Source organism: Vanessa tameamea, chromosome 10, assembly GCF_037043105.1.
Source record: "Vanessa tameamea isolate UH-Manoa-2023 chromosome 10, ilVanTame1 primary haplotype, whole genome shotgun sequence".
Classification (NCBI taxonomy): Eukaryota; Metazoa; Arthropoda; class Insecta; order Lepidoptera; family Nymphalidae; genus Vanessa; species Vanessa tameamea.
This window is the reverse complement of record NC_087318.1, coordinates 294392-317847: the sequence shown is the minus strand read 5'-3', so window position 1 is coordinate 317847 and position 23456 is coordinate 294392. Positions and strand designations below refer to the sequence as shown.

Below are 23456 nucleotides of genomic sequence, written 5' to 3'. Positions count from 1 at the left end.
AAATTCTTTTGTTTCGCGAATGACTCCAATATTTACAAAGATACACGCGAAATAATTATATTGTATTATTAAAACATTTACACGTGGAAATCCGGGCCTTGAATTATAAACACGTTTTTAACGAGGAAGTCGATGAGTATTTGCGATCACGAAGGTTAATCTTTCTCTGACGGATCTTTTTTTTGTACATTTTGCAAATGCGTGGCAGCCATGAAAACGATATTTTCTCCTTTATCTACACATAATTATACAAAAGAATTAAGAACGGAGAGAGATCAGACGTACGCCGTCTATCGCGTCATCCGGGCTCAGTTACATGCTATCCGGGGCTCTGGAATAAACTTTGTAAGCTTTGGGATAGCAGCAACCCGAAAAATCCAGAGCTATTAGATTAGACTAGGTTTACAAACAGCATGAAGCTGAGTCGCACGGAATCAAAATCCGCTGCTAAATAAAATATAAACGAGATGAGGCTTTTAGCAATTCTTGATCAATATCAATTAGGGTGTGAAATGTTCTTATTTGATAGAAGTGGAGCCAAGAGGTTGTGCCGCAGAGTGATCAGGGAGACACAAACACTACGAGTATAATACGAATAAAACAAGATAATAGACGTTGAAGGCAAGTAGAAGAAGCCACCAGAAGTATTAGAAGTGCGCTGCACGATGGCATTCAAATATTTACTAATTTATTTATAATTGTTTTTTTAATTACGTCTCAGTTATTATAATTGAATCACATTGAATTATACCTACACTCAGATGTCGTTTAAGACAAGTAATTACACTATGTATACAAAATAAACTAATAAATTCATTTTTAGAAATTATTATGTAAATAAAACCACGTGAAATTGTCATGAAAACCGACATAAATCAATTTCTGGGAATTTTTAGCGTTACACCGTAATACAACTCATAAATAATTTCCGAACTCAACGTCTTTGTTAACGAAGTCGTGAAAACATAAGATCATTACTCTGTACAAACGATGGGCCCATCCACAAGGCGCGTTAGTTTAGAGGTCGCAAATCAATGATAAGTAAAACCTTGAATTGTTATTATATAACGCCCGAACGGCAATCATTCGTTTAGTGTTAGTGTTTGTTGCGACAATAGCCGTTGTTGTGGCGTTGCGTCAGCGACTCCTTACACGATTGTTGTCACATACCGTAATATACGCGACACGAGCCCTCAAACTTCTGTTAAATGCGAGTGCTACTATATAACTCGATTTAAACAAAAGTTAACGACAAACTTTGAATCTGGTCTATGTTTGTCCATATGAAGTAGTAATTGTTTATGTGTAAAACGATTTATCTTAAATTTAATTTTTGATATTACATTATACTCTTCATTGTACAGCCATATTTTTGTTTGGATGGAAATTAGAATGCCCATTAAGTAAGCACAAAGAAAAAGAGTTAAAAAGCGTTTTTGATTGGTCCACTTGGCAGATTCTTATGACTGACACGCTGATTTTTCTTCAAATTTAGCACATGAATTCAGTGCTTGCCTGGGGTTTACAATCAGAGCCATCGGTTATGCTTCACGACTTGTCGCCACTGAGCCATCACGGCTCTTTGAATACCAAGCACATACATATATAATAGATATCTCACTTTTTTATCAACATTTTAAACATAAAAATGATGTATAATATTTAAATCACAACAAACAAATAATTTAAAATTTGAGGAGCACTGGCTCACTAGATCGAAGGATGTGGTCCAGGAGAGGCGGCAAACAATTGTTATTCAAGTGAACACATCCTCATCACGGTAATCGTTTGCTTGAGAACGCGTCTTCGGTTCTACTTGCGCTCCGTGTCGCTCGCTTCCTATTTATGAGCTGCTGACCGATAGCCGTGTCTTGTGTAAGTATTTCAATGAGCACATTCGTTTCCAGGACGTCTTGTTCAATGTGGACACTGACATTTTTTCTATATCTTCATCTGCATCAATTTACCCTTATCAGATAACGTTGAATCTGCATTAAAAAAAAAGAGTTATCCAGGCTTTCACCGCCGCCCGATCACCAGACTTAATACATTAAAATACTTTTGTTCCTTGTTTGCCATCACGAGTGTCTAACGAATAACGCTTAAGGAATATTCCCTCTGTCTTCTTATACGACATCCAAGACGCAGTTTGATAAAACTTTTATAAATTTTACTTACTTAATTAAAGTAGAGAACTTAAGTACTAAAGGCAATAAAACAATTCAAATTAGATTATAACTTTTAATATTATCTTATTAAAACGCGTAGGAGGCACCTATAATGATGCTTTTTTATTAAAGGGAGGGGTGCGCTTTCTTTGAATGAATAGATCATAGTATACGTCTTACCTTAAATTGTATTTTATTTTATCCAATCTCAAAAAAGATAATAAATATATATTTCAAAAAAGTTTCATTCTTTAGCGAATTAGTGTTACACACAAATTATATCTTATTGAAATATTAATTCAGTACGATGTAGACGGTCTCATATCAACAACTCCAATGCTATTTTATGTAACCAGTTACAGATGTTGAACGTTTTAATAACAAAGTATATATCATAGAACGTCAGCAACATACAATCACGGTTTGATTTAGCATTAAATCAGCGTTCCCTTGTTTGTATACAAATCCTAATCAAGTAGCATTGAGTTTGAAATGAAACAATTTGAGGCTGAGCCGAGGCTGAGGAGAGGAGAGGGGTCGTGACCGCGCGTGCGGCTACTAATTGCGAAGCTCGAGCGCAACTCATTTTAAGGTTATCTTAGCGCAATTAATTATATATTATCGGGTGCCACGTCGAAGTTAATCTAATTCGAAATATAATTAACTCAAGTACTTTTGAATCGCTATTTTCCTGAAGTAACACGATATTAAAGCTACTACCAGTTCGGGTCTAACTTCTTTACTTACCATCAAGAATGAATAGTTACTTTTATTTACTTAGGAAATCACATCGTCATCTCAACGGCAATAAATTGAAATGTCCTGTATGGAATTCGATCAAATCAAAGTATATCATGTTTACTTCACGCTAGAAAATCATACATAAGATAAGATAATACTCGTTTATAAATTCAAGTTTTTTGAACACATTAAGAATTAAATTTATGGAATATTAAAGTTAAGGAAGGCAGTCTTATATATAATTATTTTGAAAGCGGTATATATTTAATCCTTAATAAAATAATTATTGCAAGCTATTCCGTTTATAAAGTAATATAGTTATGTACGGTCTAAAAGTTTCACTTACTTCAATTATAATTTATTAAAATTATATTTTCTTTATGATGACAAAACTAACTGATGGCGAGTTAACTGTAACACGTGACTGCCGCGGTATTGCCGCGATCCTTGAATCTAAAGGAATGAATATTTTCAAACCTATTTGACATTTTGAATTTTCTTAACCTAGTTTTAGGACATAAGTAATGAGACGAAAGCATTTGTCACAAACGTGTAGAGTAACGCAGAACAAATCTAGTAAAAAATCGCCAGTCTTTCAGTGTCAGTCGGCATAGACGCAAAATAAAAAATGTACAGTGAGTAGTGACTAATGGAATAGCTCACAGCTGAAGTACGGTCAGTTTAATGCTTTGGGAGAGACTTTGTCCAGCAGAGGACGAACCCGGGCTGGTGATCTCGTTGGTGAAAAATCTTAATCCAGTATACGAGTATTATAAATACATTGAAAACTTTATGGGCACTGATGTGCGACTGTGTGAACCTAATGTATACATTCAAAGCCAATAATGGAAGTAGATAGAGATCAAAACAGCCACGTCAAAGGGTGACAGCAATATAACACATTACACAATACAAAGCAATGCTACATTACCACATTAGCACTCGCCCGCGATCCGATGACGCCGTCTAATGTACCAACATTCAGAAATACAACTAAAGAGTTCCTATACAACTCGCATCTGACAAATTTTACAACAACAATACCGCACAGAATGATTTAAGGGTTAAACGGATAGAATTTTACAAATATAATAAAACACTCGAAAAATAAATAAAATATGCGTGTCCGAGCTATTTTATACTATATACCAATGCATTAAGGTGTATATATTTTTTTTGTAAGTCTGTTGTGAGGTAAACAAATCGTTGCATGATAGTAAAGGGCCATAGAAGGCGGCACGTTTGATGGCGTGTCGGATGTCTCAATCGGGAAGGCTTTGCTGCGCCCGCGCCGCCCGCTCCACTCCCACACGCGGACTATTCTTTACAACCTTTGTATTGATAATATTATTGAATATTTTGCAATAGAATTTTTCATAATACCCATATTACGATGATTATGTTTCTTTTAATAAAGGATTGTAAGATTATTATGAAAAAAATATTTTATAAGACAAGGAAGATACTTTGAAATTGATTACATCATATCATATTGTTGTCGTACAAACAAGTCAAGAGAGCACTGCGTTAAATAATATGTGTGTATAATTGTATAATATAAATATTTCCAATTTTCACGCGTGATTATGACGTTATCGGGACACGTTTCGTCCGTTTCGTCTGCGGCGTGACGAACACACAACACATATGCGTCAGCCATGGTTCGTTTTACACGCCCATAGAGAATAATTACTGGCTCTAAATCAAGGATGGCTTGAAAGGGTTGACGATGTGATGACAATAATCGTTCCCTACACCCTAATGAACTAAACTAAACCTTACTCAACTAATTTAGGGTACGAAATTGTGTGCGTATATACCAAGATTTATTACGTTGTTTTAAAAAATATATTAGTTTATTGTCAGTAATACGGATGTTGTGTTACTTCATACAAATACGGGTGATTTTTATTTGTATGTGAACTTTGATTTATTCGTTCTTAAGATTAATATGTACAAACATAAAGGTCTTTTGAATTATATTATAATGTTGTTGAAAAAATGTGTAATTTTGTTTGTAACTAATACCGCGTAAAACTTTATCTTTGAGATCATATTTTTATAAACATTAATTAATCATTCAGGGAATTCGATTATATCTGTTTAATCGGATTAAATAAAATATTCTAGAGAATGACTACTATCTCGACTGTATGTAATTAGATTAACTTCAACATACATGATTAGGTGGGAACCTAGGTAATTCCAAAGCCTAATATCGCCCTTAGTCCAAAACCTTAGGACTGTTATGACTCAAAAATATATTATTTCTGAAGATAATCTCCATGAAATGTTTTCTTTCGACCAAAAAGTTTTTACTGAGGTCTGTTCTCACTGTTACTTACATACGTCAATATCGACGCGTACATCGAGTAAAATTGTATTTGAAGGAAATGTATAGTAAATTCTTGTTAGTTTCAAAACCGACATGAGTCCTTTCGACCCTGAACTACACAAGAGCAATGAGACGTTAAAATAGGCAAGTAATCGCAACCGGCGCGGGCGCACTTAATACCAACTTAACCGTAATCTAATAAAACTTAACCCTTCATCTCCACCACGGGCACTTTGTACCGCAGTAATCCCACTCGACGCGCTCACTAAACCGGAAAACGCAAATTATACAACAAAGAGGTAACACATCTGCGCTCGCGCATCCAGCCTCTGTCCAAGATGGTTATTTTTTTAAAGCGATTTTAAACTTTAATGTTAAGGCTTAAGGCAATGAAAATATATATGTGAGCAGATTTATTATTGATACAAGATATGTTTAATAAATGCAAAGGGAAGCAGTCGTGCGGACAAGCTGACTTGAGTGTCTTAGGGTGACGATGTTTCTTGTCCGTAGTCAGACATTTTTGTTCTTGAACTTCCTACATATTTCCATAATTTAATTGATAGCATAATTTCACACCATTTTTTCTATAAACCGTATCAAAACCGTAAATGATATGATTCAGTCCTCCCGGCTGAAAGTCTCTCTCAATGAACCAAAATTACTTATACCGCTTAGTAAGCGAAGTGATTAAAATAAAGATTCAATAATAAATAAAGATCATTTCCCATTTAATTTGTGAACATGTAACGCGGTCCTATTGTGTTTTTAAGAAATAAAGGCATTTAATTTTCAATAGATAAACGAGGAAAACTTGAGCAGTCGATGTCGAGGATATGCGGAGCTCTGACTCAGCTCGTGACCACGACAGGTGAAACTCTGGCGAAACATCAGGTAAATAATAAGAAAAGGCATGATTGTGGTTTAAACCTAATTGTATGATATAATGTATGAAATGGATATCTTGTATGTCAACAGTTAAAGGTGTACAACATCTTGACCTTTTTAAATTCGTTCCCTTGCCTCAATGAACCACAACGTGTAGACACCGTAACAGTTTGCAAAATGATTCACTCGAAAGCTCACCTCTGACACATTCGGCAACACTTACACGAAAGAAAACCGTATGCCACTAAAACCTTCACGCACTATTTAACAACCCTTTATAGTAGAGAACAGATTAAAAAAGATTTTCTTAAAAGGTTCTAAAGAACACTTCTAATATATCCTCTGTGAATTACAACCTTTTTTTAGTGTTCATCATTTATAAAATATTGTATTAAGAAATGGGATAGATTTATAATAAGTTTTAACATTGTTAAATATTATACTTCGTTTTTTTAATATCCAGGCTTTGTTAAATATAGATTTATTAAATAACGTCGGTTAATTCGCATAAGCGGATGCGTGAAGGGTTCAATATTTGATTTCTACAATAGCTTTTAAAGATGCTTTAGTATTCTTGCTTTAACATGGAGTATGTTGTAACTTATTCAATATATTCTTACAAAAACACTTCTTTTGATACTTTTTTTTGTGTTTAACAGCACATGATTAGACGTGGATTATACGAAGACGGGGTATATATTATATACACAATATAATAAACATAATTGGGACAAGTATTCGTCGAATACGCCATGAAGATTCCTTAATAAACTAAAATTTACGGCTGCAGATGAATACTAGTTTAAATAAAATTAAGCACTATGACATTTATATATAAACAAACAAATATTTTATTTTAACCGCACCATACATAAGTACAAATTAGAGAGGTCAATACATGAATTAATTTTGTAATTTCTACCCACGGTGTTAATTTGCATAAATAATTGGTAGCGCGATACGATCTACATTGAATACTAACACTCCGATCACTTCATACTCGTCGTTACGTACGTCTTCATTATATATTGTTCCGATATATTTAAATGACAAAGATATATTTTAATATTCGTACAAATATATGAGGTGTAATCAAAAATAGCTTAAACAATAAAAAAACAGACTCAAGCGTATTTAATAGGTTCGACACAACGTTAAAAGACATATCTACCGCTAGAGAGCTGATCTATCTCCAACATTATCGAAACGATGACGTCTGTTGTTTGTATATCGATTAATTAATAAATCGAGCCCCGAATCGAGACATCGAGATGCTGCGTCGGAACACGCCGCCTCTCTAATTGAGTCATGCCGCCACAAAAGATATAACTCTACCATCCTAAGTCTACCGTATAATATTGTTAACATCACACAAATATGGTACTTAAGTCTTTGTCAATAAGGGAGTGTTTGAATTTCAACTCGGCCCACGCACAAGATTGTTTAGAAAAAAGATAACGCCGAACACTAAATGCCGGGCATTTTAGCTGTCATATTATTAAAAAATAAATAGTCTAGCCTCAACGCATGGGAATCGATACGTTTTTGATTAATGGAGGCAAAACTCGATTATCTTGTTGGCGATACAGAATTGTGATTGATTGAGTTTTTTTGCGATGGAAACACTATATGTCGCCCGCATAATGGCTAATAGAGGCATTATGAACCACAATGCAACATTAGTGTTTCTTATCAAAAAAAAGGCTTCACCCGTTCCCACCTGTTTTATGTTCACACAGATTTACTTAACATCGGCCTTTTTGACATCATAAACCTCAGTAAGACGATATCGATCTCTACGCGAATTTTTTAATAGATAAAAGACGAGCAGTAACGCTTTGTTCGGCTCTGAACTTACATTACGCCGCTGTTTTCTTCAGAATCCATTTTCGTATTGTGTTTTTATATTTTGCAATGTAATTTTTTTAATACTTTGATAACTTTACGTATGGCGATGACTGATGTTGCCGACTCTTTTATTGTTTTTCTATGCGTTTTCTCACACACTCGTTCGCTATAATATATCGTGTGGAGACGAACCAAAGCCTCATTAAAATCGGACCATCAGAGTATTAATAACTCCATCCATATGATCCATGATCCATGTTCTATATATACTATGTATATAACAAAAAGAAGCCTGTCAAATGTACCGAAGTGGTAAGTGTCACATCAGACAAATCTAGAACATTATTAGTTTCCTTTTGGTAAGAAAAAAATGAAATTCATTTAACCATTCCATAAACACAAATATCTTAAAATAAAAAACAACCTGTGTCGTCCGTCCAATCTCAAAAACAAATGTAAGCTAATACACATCTTAAACTGAGCTGAATGGGCCATTGTGCGGCGCGACAGAACGCGTCGAGTTACGCAGCGCTGCGGGGTTAAGAATTCGCGCTCCGAGGTGCCAAGAGTGTAACCCAACACGGGGTTATTTGCAAGTTGACCTTACGCAGGTCACTTAATGGCACAGCCCCATTATAAAGAGAGTGTGTTTCTAATCATTCAAATCCATTACTATCTATAGCAAAAGATGCAGCGTTTTTCGGATAACTAAGTCGAGAATATTACCCTCCAGGATATTTAAAGTACAGCTTCTTATATGTTAGTCTTGACCTACTGCTTTGAATCTACTTCTCTCACAGACGTTCGATCAGATCAGAGTTGGATCCATTTATTAAAATAAAAAGATACACAGATAGATCTAGTAAGTTCACGCAAAACTAAAGCGAAGCGGTGTACACTAGAGTAAATCTTTATTTCATTAGCGAATTACGTTGCTTTTCCAAGAATATTAATTTATTAGAAACGTCACTACGTATACTACTAATTGGTCTTAAATTTTGCACATACTTCTGGTGCTGGTCATATCCAACACGAGTCCAAAGCTTAGTATCGTTTCAACCAGTATGCTGCGACATAATTGTTATGAATAAAACATTTTTTAAATTAAAAATATGTTTTTCATAATGTTCATAACAAATTCAGATAAATTAAAGCTAACGTAGTTAGTTTAAATTTATCCGTTTCTTTTTACGTTATCTTTGTTTTGAAACGACTAACGTGTCACTTTCATCATTCGTCTGTTAACAACCGATCCGTACGGAACATGGAAACTGTTTTAGCTCGCCTTTGAGAATCAAACCCGCATCCAGCGTGAGTACTACACCTCACTGAGCATCGGTTGACATTCATTTTTTCTTCTTAATGTTTGCCATTATCTTTAACTATATACAAATATAAGTACTTATCTTTAGTTTGAATACATATTATATAATAAGAGCTGAGAAAGCCCAGACGTTAGAAAATGTAAATCTTAATAAATAATTGCAGCAACAAACATGCACCAGTAAAATTTCATGTAGTCAATTTGAGTTATCTCGTACTCCCATATAGGAAACCTGTATGTGTCGAATATAATCTGCTACATGTTTATTTACTGCCCCGCGTTGCAGCAGCTTGGTGGAATAAATTCGAACTTGCTTCCTCCTTAAAAGAAGAGGAGACATTAGCCTAGCAGTGAGACATTTACAGGCTTACCTTACTTTACTGTAATATACAACAATATTAAACTCTCGCTTGTAATGTCAAAAGTCTAAATATGTGAAGCGTAGTCTTTATATTATATACAGTATCTAAACTAAAAAACCTCTCGGATAAGCACCGCATCTTCATAAGTTCTATGTAGATTTATAGGTAGGTATAGCAAAAAATATATAACTCCTCATTTAGTAGGGAATTAGTAATAGGAACTTAATTAAATACTTACCCTAAATATTTCACTTATTCTTACGACATTACGTCTTTCAAACAGTAATCTAGTAAACAGCAATCTCATTAATTTTGTAAAAGTTAAATAAAATATCCAATCAAAATCATCTCAGTAATTTAACTCAACCAATCACCGCGCGTGCGATGGTTATCTAAAAATGATTATTAGATAATTGTTATAGCTAACATCTTAACTGATTTGGTAATCGACTGGCAGCTCAATTGGTAGCCGTATTGGCTGCCCGCGATAAAAATCAGCTTCAAAGAGAATAAACAAATGCTATCCATTAAGATGCTCGTATTGTCTTACAATTAGATTGCAGGACGCCAAGATCGCAGCGAAGAATAATTCACGATTACATCTTAGTAGATAGCCATAGACGTTCGAAAATATCTTAACTTCATAATTATATTTTCTATGTAGTATATTTATGTACCAAATAAGTACCTATGTCTAATGACAGTGGTGACCGCTTACCACGAGGTGGCCCATTTGCAAGACCGCCTACGACATTAAAAAAAAAATATTTCTTTGTAATATATACAGGTGAACAGAAAAATTGCCCTCCGCATCAATTTTATTGAAATATAAGATGTAGGTCAAATGGGCCACTTGATGGTAAGTGGTCACCACTTTAAACATAGAACAGAAATTGGCGTTGTAAGAAATATTAACCATTCCTTAGATCGCCAATGCAGGCAAATAAGGCACCAACCACGGGAGCTAAGATGTTATGTTCCTTGTGGCTGTAGGCTTGCTTGCAGTGTTCCTGCTCATGCGGTAGAATATCTGATGAGTGGGTGGTACTTAGACGGATTTACACAAATCCATACCACCAAGTTATATTAATTATTATGAATATGAAGTAATCGCTGCCAAGCAATGCAAGCCTGTTTTTTTATGGAATAGGTGCCAACTGATGTTAAGGGCACGCCCTTAGACATCTGCAACACAAGGGGGCGTTCAGGTGCGTTACCAGCCTTTAAGGTATTTGTCGGCTCTATTCTTGTAGGTTCCCAAGTCGTTTCGGAAAAACCGCTGGCGAAAGCAGATTTTTTTATGATATAGTTGGCAAAAGAGTAGGACGCTCACCTGATGGTGTTAAGTGACTAACATCGCTCATGGACATCTGTTAAACCGGGGGACTTGTGTACGGTCTTTTCTTGATGGCTCCCAAGTCGTATCAGATCGAAAAAACCGCCGGCGAAAGCTGGTTCCACAGAATGATTATGCAAGGCAGAAAAATCCTTAAATGATTTTTATTGTTGTGGACTTTCGGACATCTAGGCGGTCGGAATGAAACTGAAAATCCGTCCGGGATTAATTCAAACAATTACCGGAACATTCCCCGTGAAAAATACTTTAGCAGATGTAGAGCGATCCACCTTATTTTACAACGTTTTGCGTTTACGTTTGCGTTACTTATTTATTTATTTTATATGTGTGGTCACACTAGAGTTTCTATCTTACATCTTTTCATGTAACCTATTACAATAAATAAATAAAAAATAAAACACTCGAATTACATAACATTGAATAAACATTTTATATTTTCTCTATAACTGTCTAATGCGTTAGAATAATTACGTTTTTTAAATACTCATAATGCGTAATGTGCCGTCACACGAGTATAGATAGTGAAATGAATTAATTACATTACAGATTCCATATTCCTAATCCGGTTATTATCTTTGATTGCGTTCTTGAGTCGAATTAAAGTAATAGATTTTAAAAACGACACTCTTAGTGGGCTGAAAGATTAGCGTTAAATAATTAAGATGTATATATTTTTATCTTGGCCTGTTTAAAAAAATTAAAGCAAATACAAAAAAGAACATTGATAAATAAGGCATATTACTCAATACAAGATTATATTATAGATAAAAAAGCGTGGACTTAGCACTCATTGATGCCTAGGCAGGATATATAAAGTACAGTTAACTTTACTGGCATACTCTGTAATTAAAATGGTGGAAAAGAGTAACTACTGAGCTTCTTGTCGGCCCTTCTCGGTCGAATCTACTCTCCGAACCGTTGGTAGCTTTATATTTAATTCAACACGTAAAAAGTTCTTTTATGAGCCTACTTGAATAAATAAATATTATCAATATGAACATATGCGTAACTTTCTTCTGGTTTCAGGTATTCATAGTATAGTCTAATTACAAGTAACAGCGACGTAATAATTAAAACCTACATTAACAGTAGCCTTGTTCATTACCATGGAGTAGATCAATTGTTCATCATTCTTTACCATCAACCCTATTAAAATAATAATGTGTATTTTGCAAAACAAACAACCTTACCTTAAATAATCCTCCACTACAGCATATAAGGCTCAGTAACTTTGCCAGTACTTATATTCATCAAACAAAAGCTTAAAACTATTTTCATCATAAGCATTTACTTATAATTACTTCAAACCGTCTAAGTTACTTAACTTAAAATCATCCGTGTCCCGTTTAATCTCACACTTTCAACAATTCAACAATAACCAATGGATATTACTTAAAAAACTTTTGTATACTATATTTTAAAATGTAATTTTGAATCTTTTTAAAAAGATTAGCGCAACTTCTTATCCAAGAAACGATATTTAAACACTCGAGTCACAAACAAAAGCCTTAAAAACATATAAAAAACATCCTCTCTAATCTTTGTTAGGTCTGCGGCAGGTACCATTTCAACGATAACCAAATACAATAACTGGCGATTATCTTTCGCTAATCTCTCGATTACTGCCTGGACCTTATCACCGAGTGATAGAGTTAAATATTGAACCGCTGGAGTAAGTCAGGATCGCACGGTCAACGAAATGTTTCGAATAATTAGTTATCATCGATCATCGGAGCTTGGCCACATTAATAAAGATATTAAATGCCTTCGATACCCCATTATCGAACCAAAATTAATTCTATTAACTTAGGATAAAGTTTAATTTCGTTTGCAAGCGATACGGCTGGGCGGCGAGATCAAAGGTAGCGGCGTCTTGATCGCGTAGAGGCAAAACCAATTGTGTGACAGCAATGCTGCGGGGAGGGACGGGGTGAGATCAGAGGACAAAATGAAAAAGACATCAAAATGTTTAGGCATTTTCAGATGGTCGATAATGCGGAATGACGCTTACGCGGTCGGACGTGCGGTGCGTGCCAACTTGCAAAAACCCACAAGAACATACATGAATTATCGATATTATTAAGTCACATTCATAGGTTTTCTAGTTTCAATTTAATGTGTCCCATTACCGTTTGGAATTAATATTTGAAAAAACTAAGTGTTTCTAGGGTATAATAGAAAATCGCATTTCTAAGTTTGGTGGTTTAAATTGCATAAAATATGCTAGGCGGTAAAAGTACCATAATAAGTATATTATATTACCATTACAAACAGACAATAAAAAAAACCTAGATTTAGAATTTAAAAAAAAAACAAATAAATAAATACAATTTACAAAATCTCATAAACTCATAACTATGCTATGCGTGTCAAGAAGCAGCTGTATATTCGCTCCAACGCAGGGTTGGTTTTTATATATTTTATGGTAACTTAGTGTCTAATAGGTGCTACGAAATTAATCCGTAATGTAAAGCTAATTTTAAGTTAAATTACTAACTAGAGTAAAACACAAAAATGGAATTAAATCGCAATGTTTCGAAATACATGTGCACTGCTGCCCGTAGATATTGGCGCCGCACGAAATGTACTTCCTTACATACCCAATGCGCCACCAACCTCGGGGTCAGACGTTATATCCCTTGTGCCTGTAATTACACTGGCTCGCTCACCTTTCTAATCAAAACACCGTACTAAGTATTGTTGTTTGGCAACAGAATATCTGATGACCACCTATCCTATATTCTGGTACCCAGACGGGCTTGCACATAGTCCTACCACCGAATAAATATACGCTAATTTGATGATTGTATCCCTTCAATTCTATAATTATTATTGTCAATGTCGTATAACACTTACTGCTATTTCACAATCGTGTGCTGCCGTGAGTTTCGAGTTTGTTCTTCGAGAAAACTTCTAAATGACAAGTGTCTCACTTCCCCTGTATATCCTACAACATTTGATACTAGTGTACTCGCCTGTATTGGTCTCAATAAAACCCGGCAAATGTCTTTTTCAGTCAACTATAGGTCCATAGCAGAATTTAGCTTTCAGCAAATTCAAGCAATTCCTTAGGGACTTTTCCTTGCGTCCTGTCAATAAAGTCCGGGGCACAGCAGCTCGTGTATCATAGCTAATGAATATAACATTGTTTATTTAGCGACGTGGTTAGTAAATACAGCGTACAGTCAAACAACCACTAATGATACAACGATGACAGCCGAGATTGATCACAGCGCCCAAACGTCACTGTAGACGTATTGAGCCAGGAGTTGGTAAGCTGGACGATGGTTAAGCTATTCAAACAGCGATTCAATTAATTAATCATTTGTTAAGATAAACAATGTTCGGTTTTTAAAAATCGATTACTAGAACTCCATGTTGATTTAAAATGTATTCATTTTAATGAATTTAATAATGATTGTGCTGAAAGTGGTCATCTAGTCAGTATTCTTTTTATTTTAAATTTATTCAATATTCGTTTTTAAAAGTTAAATCACTACATTACATGATGTATAAGATATGCTTTAATTTTTTAATCAGAAACAATTAATAAATAAAAGTTATGGCTTCTCAAATAATATAACATTGTAATTTTGAAATATTATTGCAATATAATTTCTCAAAACAATAATATTATTATTATTTAGAAACTCATCACATCGGTACATAAATTTGAATTACGGAGAAGAGTTTTAAAACTTTTAAAATATTAGTAATAAACTACTTTTAGGAATTAGAGTAACACAAAATAAAACAGAACCTAAACAAATTAACATAACCGCCGTACAATGTTAAATGATCATCTATCTTCATTATCGCGTCGAGTGCGTTAAATTTACTAAATAAATGAAGTTATTTCTATGTAAATGCAGCGTAGGTTGGTCACCCCTGGCCGCGGCGACTCAAAGCCGCTTGAACTGTCAGCATTTTGACATCGTTTGATGATTACCGACAAATAATAACAAAATTATTAAACTTGCACCCGATGATATAATGATCCAATAAGTGCGTGCTCACTGGAGCACGTTGGAACTGTATCACGGGCTCGATCGATTAAGTTGTGATTGCCATAGAAATACTCTACTTATTACTATGATGTCTATTTAGAACAACATATATATTTATAGTATTGAAAAAAAAAGAGTTTTCAATTGTATAATACTTTAATGAAGGTCGAGTGATTGAGTAGGGTTCTAGTTATTACGACCGCATTAAATTGACGCGACATCATTGACATTCGTGAAAAATGACATATAAACGTCGGCGAAATTGTTATAAAAACTTTGTTAGTACATTTAAAGTGTTTATAAGTAGTTGAGTGGAACAGTGTTGATAAATAAAGATATATCAATCATGTACTCGTGTGCCTGTTGAAATCGCACGGGATGTGTAATTTAATTGGAACATATTAAAATAATTGGAACATATATATGTCCCAAAATATACCACAATAGGAGACGTCAGAATATGGTCGATCGTTCGTTTTATGTCTTTGGTGTGATAAAATCAGTTCTTATATACATACAATTTTTATGAGCCCATTTAAAAAAAAACACATTGCTGAAGTTTTAAGTGGTATTTTTCGCCGTAAAAAGTGACAAGGTAACGGCCCGTTAACTCCCCATTTTAAGGGTAAGAAGTATGGATCTTCTACTACCCCGCAACTCGTGATACTCAAATAGTAGCATTTCATTCGACACATGCAGGGTTCCTCGCGATAATTTGCTTGACCACCGTGCCGATTGCTGTGTCATTTGTGGGATAAGTATGCATTTCGTCATCATTCCTAGACCCTAAGACCTGCATCCAATTAATTTATAAGTGTAACCGACCTTGGGATCTTAGTTGTTATGTCCCTTGAGCCTGTAGTTACAATGTCACTTATTCCTGTGAGCTTCTTCAGTTCATCGGTCCGTCTAATTAATTTAAAACAACATTTCTTCGCTGTATAAGATCATTATTTGTTATGAAGTTTTGAGAATAAATTGGTTTATTTGAATTAATGCTGTAATATTGAATGATAGAAAAATGTGCAGTATTTTTAATGTGCTATTAAATACTCTCCGTGAGCTCATCGCTCATCTCTTCTAATGTTTTTGATTGTGATCTGCAAATGGAGAGATAAGCGCTATCTTATCTAAGCTCGAAGTCGTGAATTCCTGCGCCGTGGTGTTGAGTCGTCGGCTCTTGATTGAACGGATCGTGAGTTCATGTGCTGTTTATTGATATAGAGGTCGATAAACTCTGGACATATTTATTTACTTTAATTTATATTTTGATGTTATCATAAAAAATGTTACCAAAATAAAAACTATACAGATATATTAATTTATAAATAACGAATCCAATTAAATCAAATACCATGTATATACTTTATTCAAGTAGGATGCCGCGAACACTTTTGAATCTTCATTTTACAAGATTCAATTCAATCTCCGGATTTTATTAAAGAATTAAATTAATTATGAAAATCTTCTTTAATATATTATTTTTAATTATTGAAAATGAGTAATTGATTTATATAAATAAATATAAATATAAATATTGGTCAACATCACATACGTTACTCTGATCCCAATGTAAGTAGCTAAAGCACTTGTGTTATGGAAATCAGAAATAACGACGGTACCACAAACACCCAGACCCAAGAGAATATAGAAAACTAATGAACTTTTTCTACATCGACTCGGTCGGGAATCGAACCCTGGACCTCGGAGTGGCGTACCCATGAAAACCGGTGTACACACTACTCGACCACGGAGCTCGTTAACTATAAAGATTAAAAAATAAAATAATAAATTTATTACAACAAAGTAGTTTTCGTTGTGTCCATTGTATATACAATATCTTACACTAAACTAAACTAAACAAGAACATTTCATTCAATACTTAAGTATTACTGTGTTCTGGTTTGAAGGCTGAATGAGCCAGTGTAACTACCGGCACAAGATTAACATCTCAGTTACCAAGGTAGGTGGCGTATTGGTGATGTAATGAATAGTCAATATTACTTATGCCTATGGTTAGTGGTGACCACTTACCATCATTGTTCGCCTACTTGTTTTATAAATAGAAACAATAGTTAACTGCACAAGGCGTACGGCTTATATATATATATACTCTCCAAATACACTATCCACTTCAAAATTGCTATTGCAAAATAATACTTTTATTTTACATTTATATATTGTAATTCAACGTAAGATTAGTTTATCAGATTATAACAACTTATTAATATAAAAAGAAAAACGTTCCAAATCTTGAAACCCGAATTACTAACAAAATGATAATGATATCTCCTGCTATAAATATAAAATAACATTTAAATATATATATATTCTGTATATTTGTACACGTTCAGCATCGGTATAATGTTTATTTATAGTTTAATCCCTATTACGTATAGACAATAAAAGTTATATCGAATCAGTTTTAAAACCATCAATCAAAAATTATGTCAAATCTATTCGTGATTATTGTAATCATATTAAGAACATAATTTTGTATTATATTTTATTTTTAATAAATACGTTTCCGGTAATAACATTAATCGAAATGCAAAACAATTTTTTTCTTTATCACGGCAATAAAGTTATCAAACTTACCCCAAATATGAATACAAACAGGGAGTAACGCCTGTCTGTCTGCTAGTGGTCGAATGATCGATGATGTTCACGAATAACGGACAACCGTGGCGCGTTAGGGGGAACATGATACGAACAGACCCATGAACTTCAATATGTTATTGCAATAGCACAGGTGCTTCATATTAAACTATAAAAATAAACACTAATATAATCTAAGTATATTTAAACCACTACAAGTAGGTTAAGTTAGAAAGAGTTTAAACACCATTTGATTTAATTTAAACATCTATAAATTATTTTTATTGATATAAATAAACGTGGCTATATAATTTCATGCCAGTTCTTCTCGCTAGAGCATACGTCATTAGCTTCTCTTTAAAATATAAAATGATGATCTGAAATTCGAGTACTTTGCACTAAGAGACTACTTGAATCGAGTATATTTTGAGATTGATTTTTATGGCAAAGTAAGTTTTATTTTATAGATCATCAAGCAAACCCGTCGGAAAGTATTGTCTACCGTGTCTTTTATACTAAAACGCGATGGATCTCGTTTAAGTTTCGTGTATTTTATTGAGTTAGGTAAGTACAGAAAGAGTCTATATCTGACAGCATTTAAATTATGTTTTATTAGCAAGACTTAAACGCAAACTTCAACAATAGTTATAATGCAGTCTAAATATTGAATAAGTTAGTTTTATAACATGACATTTTCTATAAGACGCTTATTTACTGAATTAGAATTCGGTTAAAAAAAGCTACCAATATTTTGAACTTCACTTTGTTTCTATAAAGATAAGGATTATTCTTTATAAAAACATTTCATTAAAAAAAACTACAAGTTTCTTAAAACGCCCTCACGAGTGTTGGTGAAACTTAAAATAAAACTTACCTTAAAATATTTTTCTTGACATTGTAATAAAACACAGTTATCAAAATAATCAAGATACTATGATGATTTCGATTAGTTGTGACAGTCGTAAAAATAATTTCATTCCGTCATAAAATTAGGGTCACCCCATAAAATTCTAAATAGCTAAGGTCGCTGCACAAAAAACGATGCGATCCCGTAAACTGATAGAGGCGGTTTTATGACTGATAACTGTGACGTATCTTTATTACATCGCCTACATTTACACCTTCTGTTAATTTAGTTCGACCACTTACCTGATACGTTCGTATTGTTCTAATTTATATTTAAAATTAATTGTTATTACGATTTGTTGCTCTATTTTATGGACTCTACTAATAGCTGAAATGTCTTAAGTAAAATATTCTACTTTACATAAGATAATAAAACACAATACATTTGCTTAGGTTTATGAATATTCTTAACATTATTCCTGAACCATTTCTGAACATTTTAAGCAATACTTTAATCAAAAGTTAAGTGACAATAACGATATATATAATGTCACACACATCGCACATATTACGTTATTGTGGAACCTGCACCTCAGCGAATAGTGTGTACTTTGTGTGTTTATCGTGTTTTGTTGATACTGTTCCGCTTTTAAGGGCCGTAGCGTGAGGTCATCAATCTAATAACTATTAAATTGATGTTTAATTACTAAATACCTACATACCTTCTACATATCGCTTTATTTAATGGCATCCTTTTAGGTGAAAGAGATCGCTTTCTTTACGCTAAGATTTCAATTACAAATATATTTTTTAACTCAAACTCAAAATTCTACTCCTTTATTCAATATAGAAGCATTACTTATTTTGTCTAATTAAAAACTACCACCAGAACCGAATCATCAACTATATTTGTGTGTCATTTTAAAATATTAACACATATCAGGGTAAACAAATGTGTTTAATGAAGTTTCTTTATAATTTTAAACGTTCGACACATAACTAATATCTGTAAAGTTTTATTACACAATCGATAGTATTCTGACAAATAAATTAACAATTCGTTGTCCTTAGTTACTAATACTATTATTTTAATTATAAAACAAAATAAAATTATTAAAAGATGCATGTAACATTTAAGCTCATATGCAGTAACAGTTGAACCCAGGTCATGATCAATAAAAAAAAAACAAAGAGCAGAGATAAATGACAATGTTACCAAGTTGCAGATTGCGGTGCGCGGGCGACGCGTGCCGGCCCTCGCCGGCAGGTCTGCTCAACTTGTATGTTTAATTATATTATAAACATCCTAAATACTTCTAATCCAAACATACGACTTTAACATCGTCACAAAGAAGCAAGAGTCAGCTAAAAATGTTATAACGCATCCTTTATCATTTCTTCATCCGACCACAAGACCACGACCTATTTGATGGAACGCTCTTTCGTAGTCTGTTTCTCCCGATCAATATAATTCGAGTATATTTTGGGCAACAGTGAAGAGGCCTATACTGGGTTAAGACATCTCATCTTATTATTAGACTGGTGTAAATAGTGGTCTATAAACAGACCATCTCGCAATTTAAAAATCATCTACCATGATTGTGCCTTTTAAATCAATCAATAAAATATATCTTATACATCTCGCACCTTTAAGTAAGCAGGAAATTAATGAAACGCCTACGCACACTCATGTATCAGTTATTAGTTTTATTCAATTCATAAAAATATTTTAAAATAAATACGAATGAAAATATACCATATCCTTCAAATTCAAAGAAGCTAATTACGAGTATTATGCGAATTTTTTAAATTTAATTCACTCAAATTATAAAATACAAAATCCTGAAAATGTTGTCGATCCGGTCGGCGTCCGCGCAGCAATTGGCTCCAGATTAACCAATCAAGGATGCTTTCTCCGCAGCTGTTGACCCCGATACCCCTGCACTCTGCGTCTTCACTACTCCATATGATACCGTGATTCATGCGAATACGCACTTATTAAAACTAACAAATAACTCATTCAGTAAATTTAACACTTCGAAATGGTTATCATGAGCTTCAATGACGAATATTTATGACTAAGCTATTACTGTATAAAATATATAATTCGTTTTGATCATCGACAGCAGAAGGTACCACTCAAACCAGTGTTTAGGTTCTGGGCTGTTCGCAGTAGATCTAGTTTGATAGATATTTTTTTAGGTTAATTGTCACCACCATATAGATTGGCTCTGTTAGAAATATTAACCATTCCTTACGTCGCCAATGCACCACTATCCTTTGAAAATAAGATGTTATACACCTTGTGCCTCGTAGTAGCTGGCACACTAACCATTCAATCCGGACACATAACAATACTCAGGCGGGGTCGCACAAAGCCGTACTACCAAGTAAAATATGACTATTGTGTGAATTTGCTTTTGCAACGTTGAATTATTCAATAAAAGTAGATCTACGGCCGACCGATTATATATTATCTTTTCAAAAAAACCCAAGAAATTGCATTAGATATAAGTATGTAATACTATCGCATATTATATTTACGCAAAATTTTCCTGCTCGATCGAGAGCTATATATTATTATTGTTCAGTTTTCGAGCAGAGAACAACCGCATTGAGTTTTTGGGGAACATTTTTTTATATAATATAGCTTATTTCGTCTTCGTTACCGAATTATTCCAGCGTTCCCAGTATTTTACGCTACGAATCCTATAACATACAAATGTATATATTGTTTAAATATATATCAATAAATAATAACTTTAGTTCAATATTTTTTAAAGAGCTACACCCCGAAACATTTAATGGTTACTTAAGACGTTTAAAATAGATAACTATATCTATTAGTACTAACTAATCCTTATCAAAGAAAATAAAAGTATCCATTTATAAATAGCAATTTACACCGAGAGGTGAAGTGAAATGAAATACGTCGTCGTAATCACTTCTTACTTTTATAAGAAAACTATTTTATTTATTATTATACTTCTATTTTAAATAAGACGACGATTCAAACTGACGTCACAAGATTTTATACCGAAGTCAAAACTCTTCTTGGTAACTTAATAAAATGTGTACGATCACTTTTCATGGACTTCTTCAGTGGACTGATGACTGTGAAATCTACTTCGACATTGCCTTTGTATAAATGATCCGTCTCCTTGCAGTCGTAATGGTATTTCGAATTTGTTCGATGGGTGTACGGTATAACAGTATTCTTACCGCCAAGACGTTTAGTGGACACGTTGGGCCGGTTACTACTCTCTAGTTTCATCTGTGACTTTATTTGTGTTGCATGATATGGAAAATTTGGCAACGTTTTATTGGCTATTAAATTACTGATGCCCTCGTTATACAAAACTTTTCTCGAGTTTTGGATTTCGCTTTTACTATTACTATTAAAAGGAATGATGGCCATTGGTTCTTTCGTGAGAGTTTTTAAAAGATCTTCGTAGTCACTTCGCTTACGTCTTGCGGTATCTTCTAAGTTAATCGATACCCGATGATTAACTTCTTTGCCAAGTTCTGTTTTCTTTAATATCGGCGCTGGTGTATACGCTTGTGGACTTAGTATTTTTAAAACATCTGTAGCGTCGGAAGTTGATATAGAAACATCTGACGTATTGACCGTCGAAGATAAAGGTGTGCGCACACCACAACCCGAGTCTTTTAAATTTCGCGTCATGGTACTGGTGTCACAAAACCTTACAATGTTTTCCTTGAAACTGTAATTGTTTATATTCATCGTTTGGTGTTCCCAAACGTGTCTTCTATTCATTTGGCATTTATAGCAGTCACAATTAAGTAGACTTTCAGCGGTTTCAGTTTGTGAATCTCCTGAATAATTTTCAATAGACGGACTCCAGTGAAGACCTTGGACGATCGTCGGATACGTGAGAAAATTTTGTTTCCGAACAGGAGTTCGAGCACTCTCATTACTTTTACCTCGGAGATAAGGACCAATTTCACTTGACGATTCATCTGGTTTTCTAAGCAAGTTCATCATGAACCTTGCTCGTGAACTTTCAATTGCCATTCGTTCAACATCATCAGAACTATGAAGAATAGGTCTCCGTGCTCGTCTTCCGTCCTCCCTGCTATAATTCATTCTGATACCGGTCCTGTCAGACTTTTTATTTAAACGAAGAATCTAAATTTGATTGTAAAGAAAGTATAAGTTTATTTGAAAGCCGTTTTTTTGGTGAATTGGGGAATATTGCGTTTACATTTTTTTTTGGTTACTGATCTGTCTTTGTGTCAGTGTTTGACATTTTTAATCTTCTTTATTCATATTATTTATAGACTGTATTATTTCATTGATTAATCAACTTGCTATTTATTATTAAGATCTATTTACACATAGGCAAATAATTTAAAATGCTACCAAATTTTACAACAACAACGCTAACTCTTCTCTCGAGAAAATTCTTCTCCCAAAAAGTTTTCAAGGTGATTTCAACTATAAAACATTGGAACAGAGAATCCTGTCATTTTTTTTATAAATTTACGATTTAATTAAGGAAGTTCATACAATCTTTGCAATTTATTTCTAATATTAAAACAAACATCATTGCAGAAGGATGCAAACAGCTGATGCAGAGGAAGCACCTAGTTGATCGCGAACCACTTCAATTCATAATCTCGTGCCAACAAGGGATTGAGTAATATATTTCCTTACAAACATACATTTGCCACTACTTTGATATAAATATATCTTAGTACTATCATGAAAAGGTCGTATTTGACGGTACCGGTATGTTTGGATGAGAGGTATAATGACCAGCTAAGGAAGATCTGTTGTTATTCTCTGTCATCGTTCGAGTGGGCACTGAGGGGGGATCAGGAGTAATTGGGAAGATGCTTGGTGACGAGGGCCCGTCAAGACGGCAGATGCGTGCAATTGTCCGAGTCAAAGATCAGAGGAAGTGGTGTGCGCAGCTGGACGGCGCGTGCGCTTGCCTGATTACGACGCTTACGATTCA

The 23456-nt window shown here is 34.0% G+C and overlaps 1 protein-coding gene across 1 annotated transcript; it reads right to left on the bottom strand.

Annotated features, from left to right (window-relative positions):
• Positions 1-21412: 21412 nt before the first annotated feature.
• On the bottom strand, positions 21413-22742 carry LOC113393661 (uncharacterized). The gene has a single exon (XM_026630658.2). The coding sequence runs from the start codon at positions 22580-22582 to the stop codon at positions 21506-21508; it is 1077 nt and encodes a 358-aa protein (XP_026486443.2). The 5' UTR covers positions 22583-22742; the 3' UTR covers positions 21413-21505.
• Positions 22743-23456: the final 714 nt, after the last annotated feature.

Bases quoted from the DNA above. Each gene is read 5' to 3' on its own strand.
- LOC113393661 (XM_026630658.2), bottom strand. From the start codon at position 22,582: ATGAATTATAGCAGGGAGGACGGAAGACGAGCACGGAGACCTATTCTT.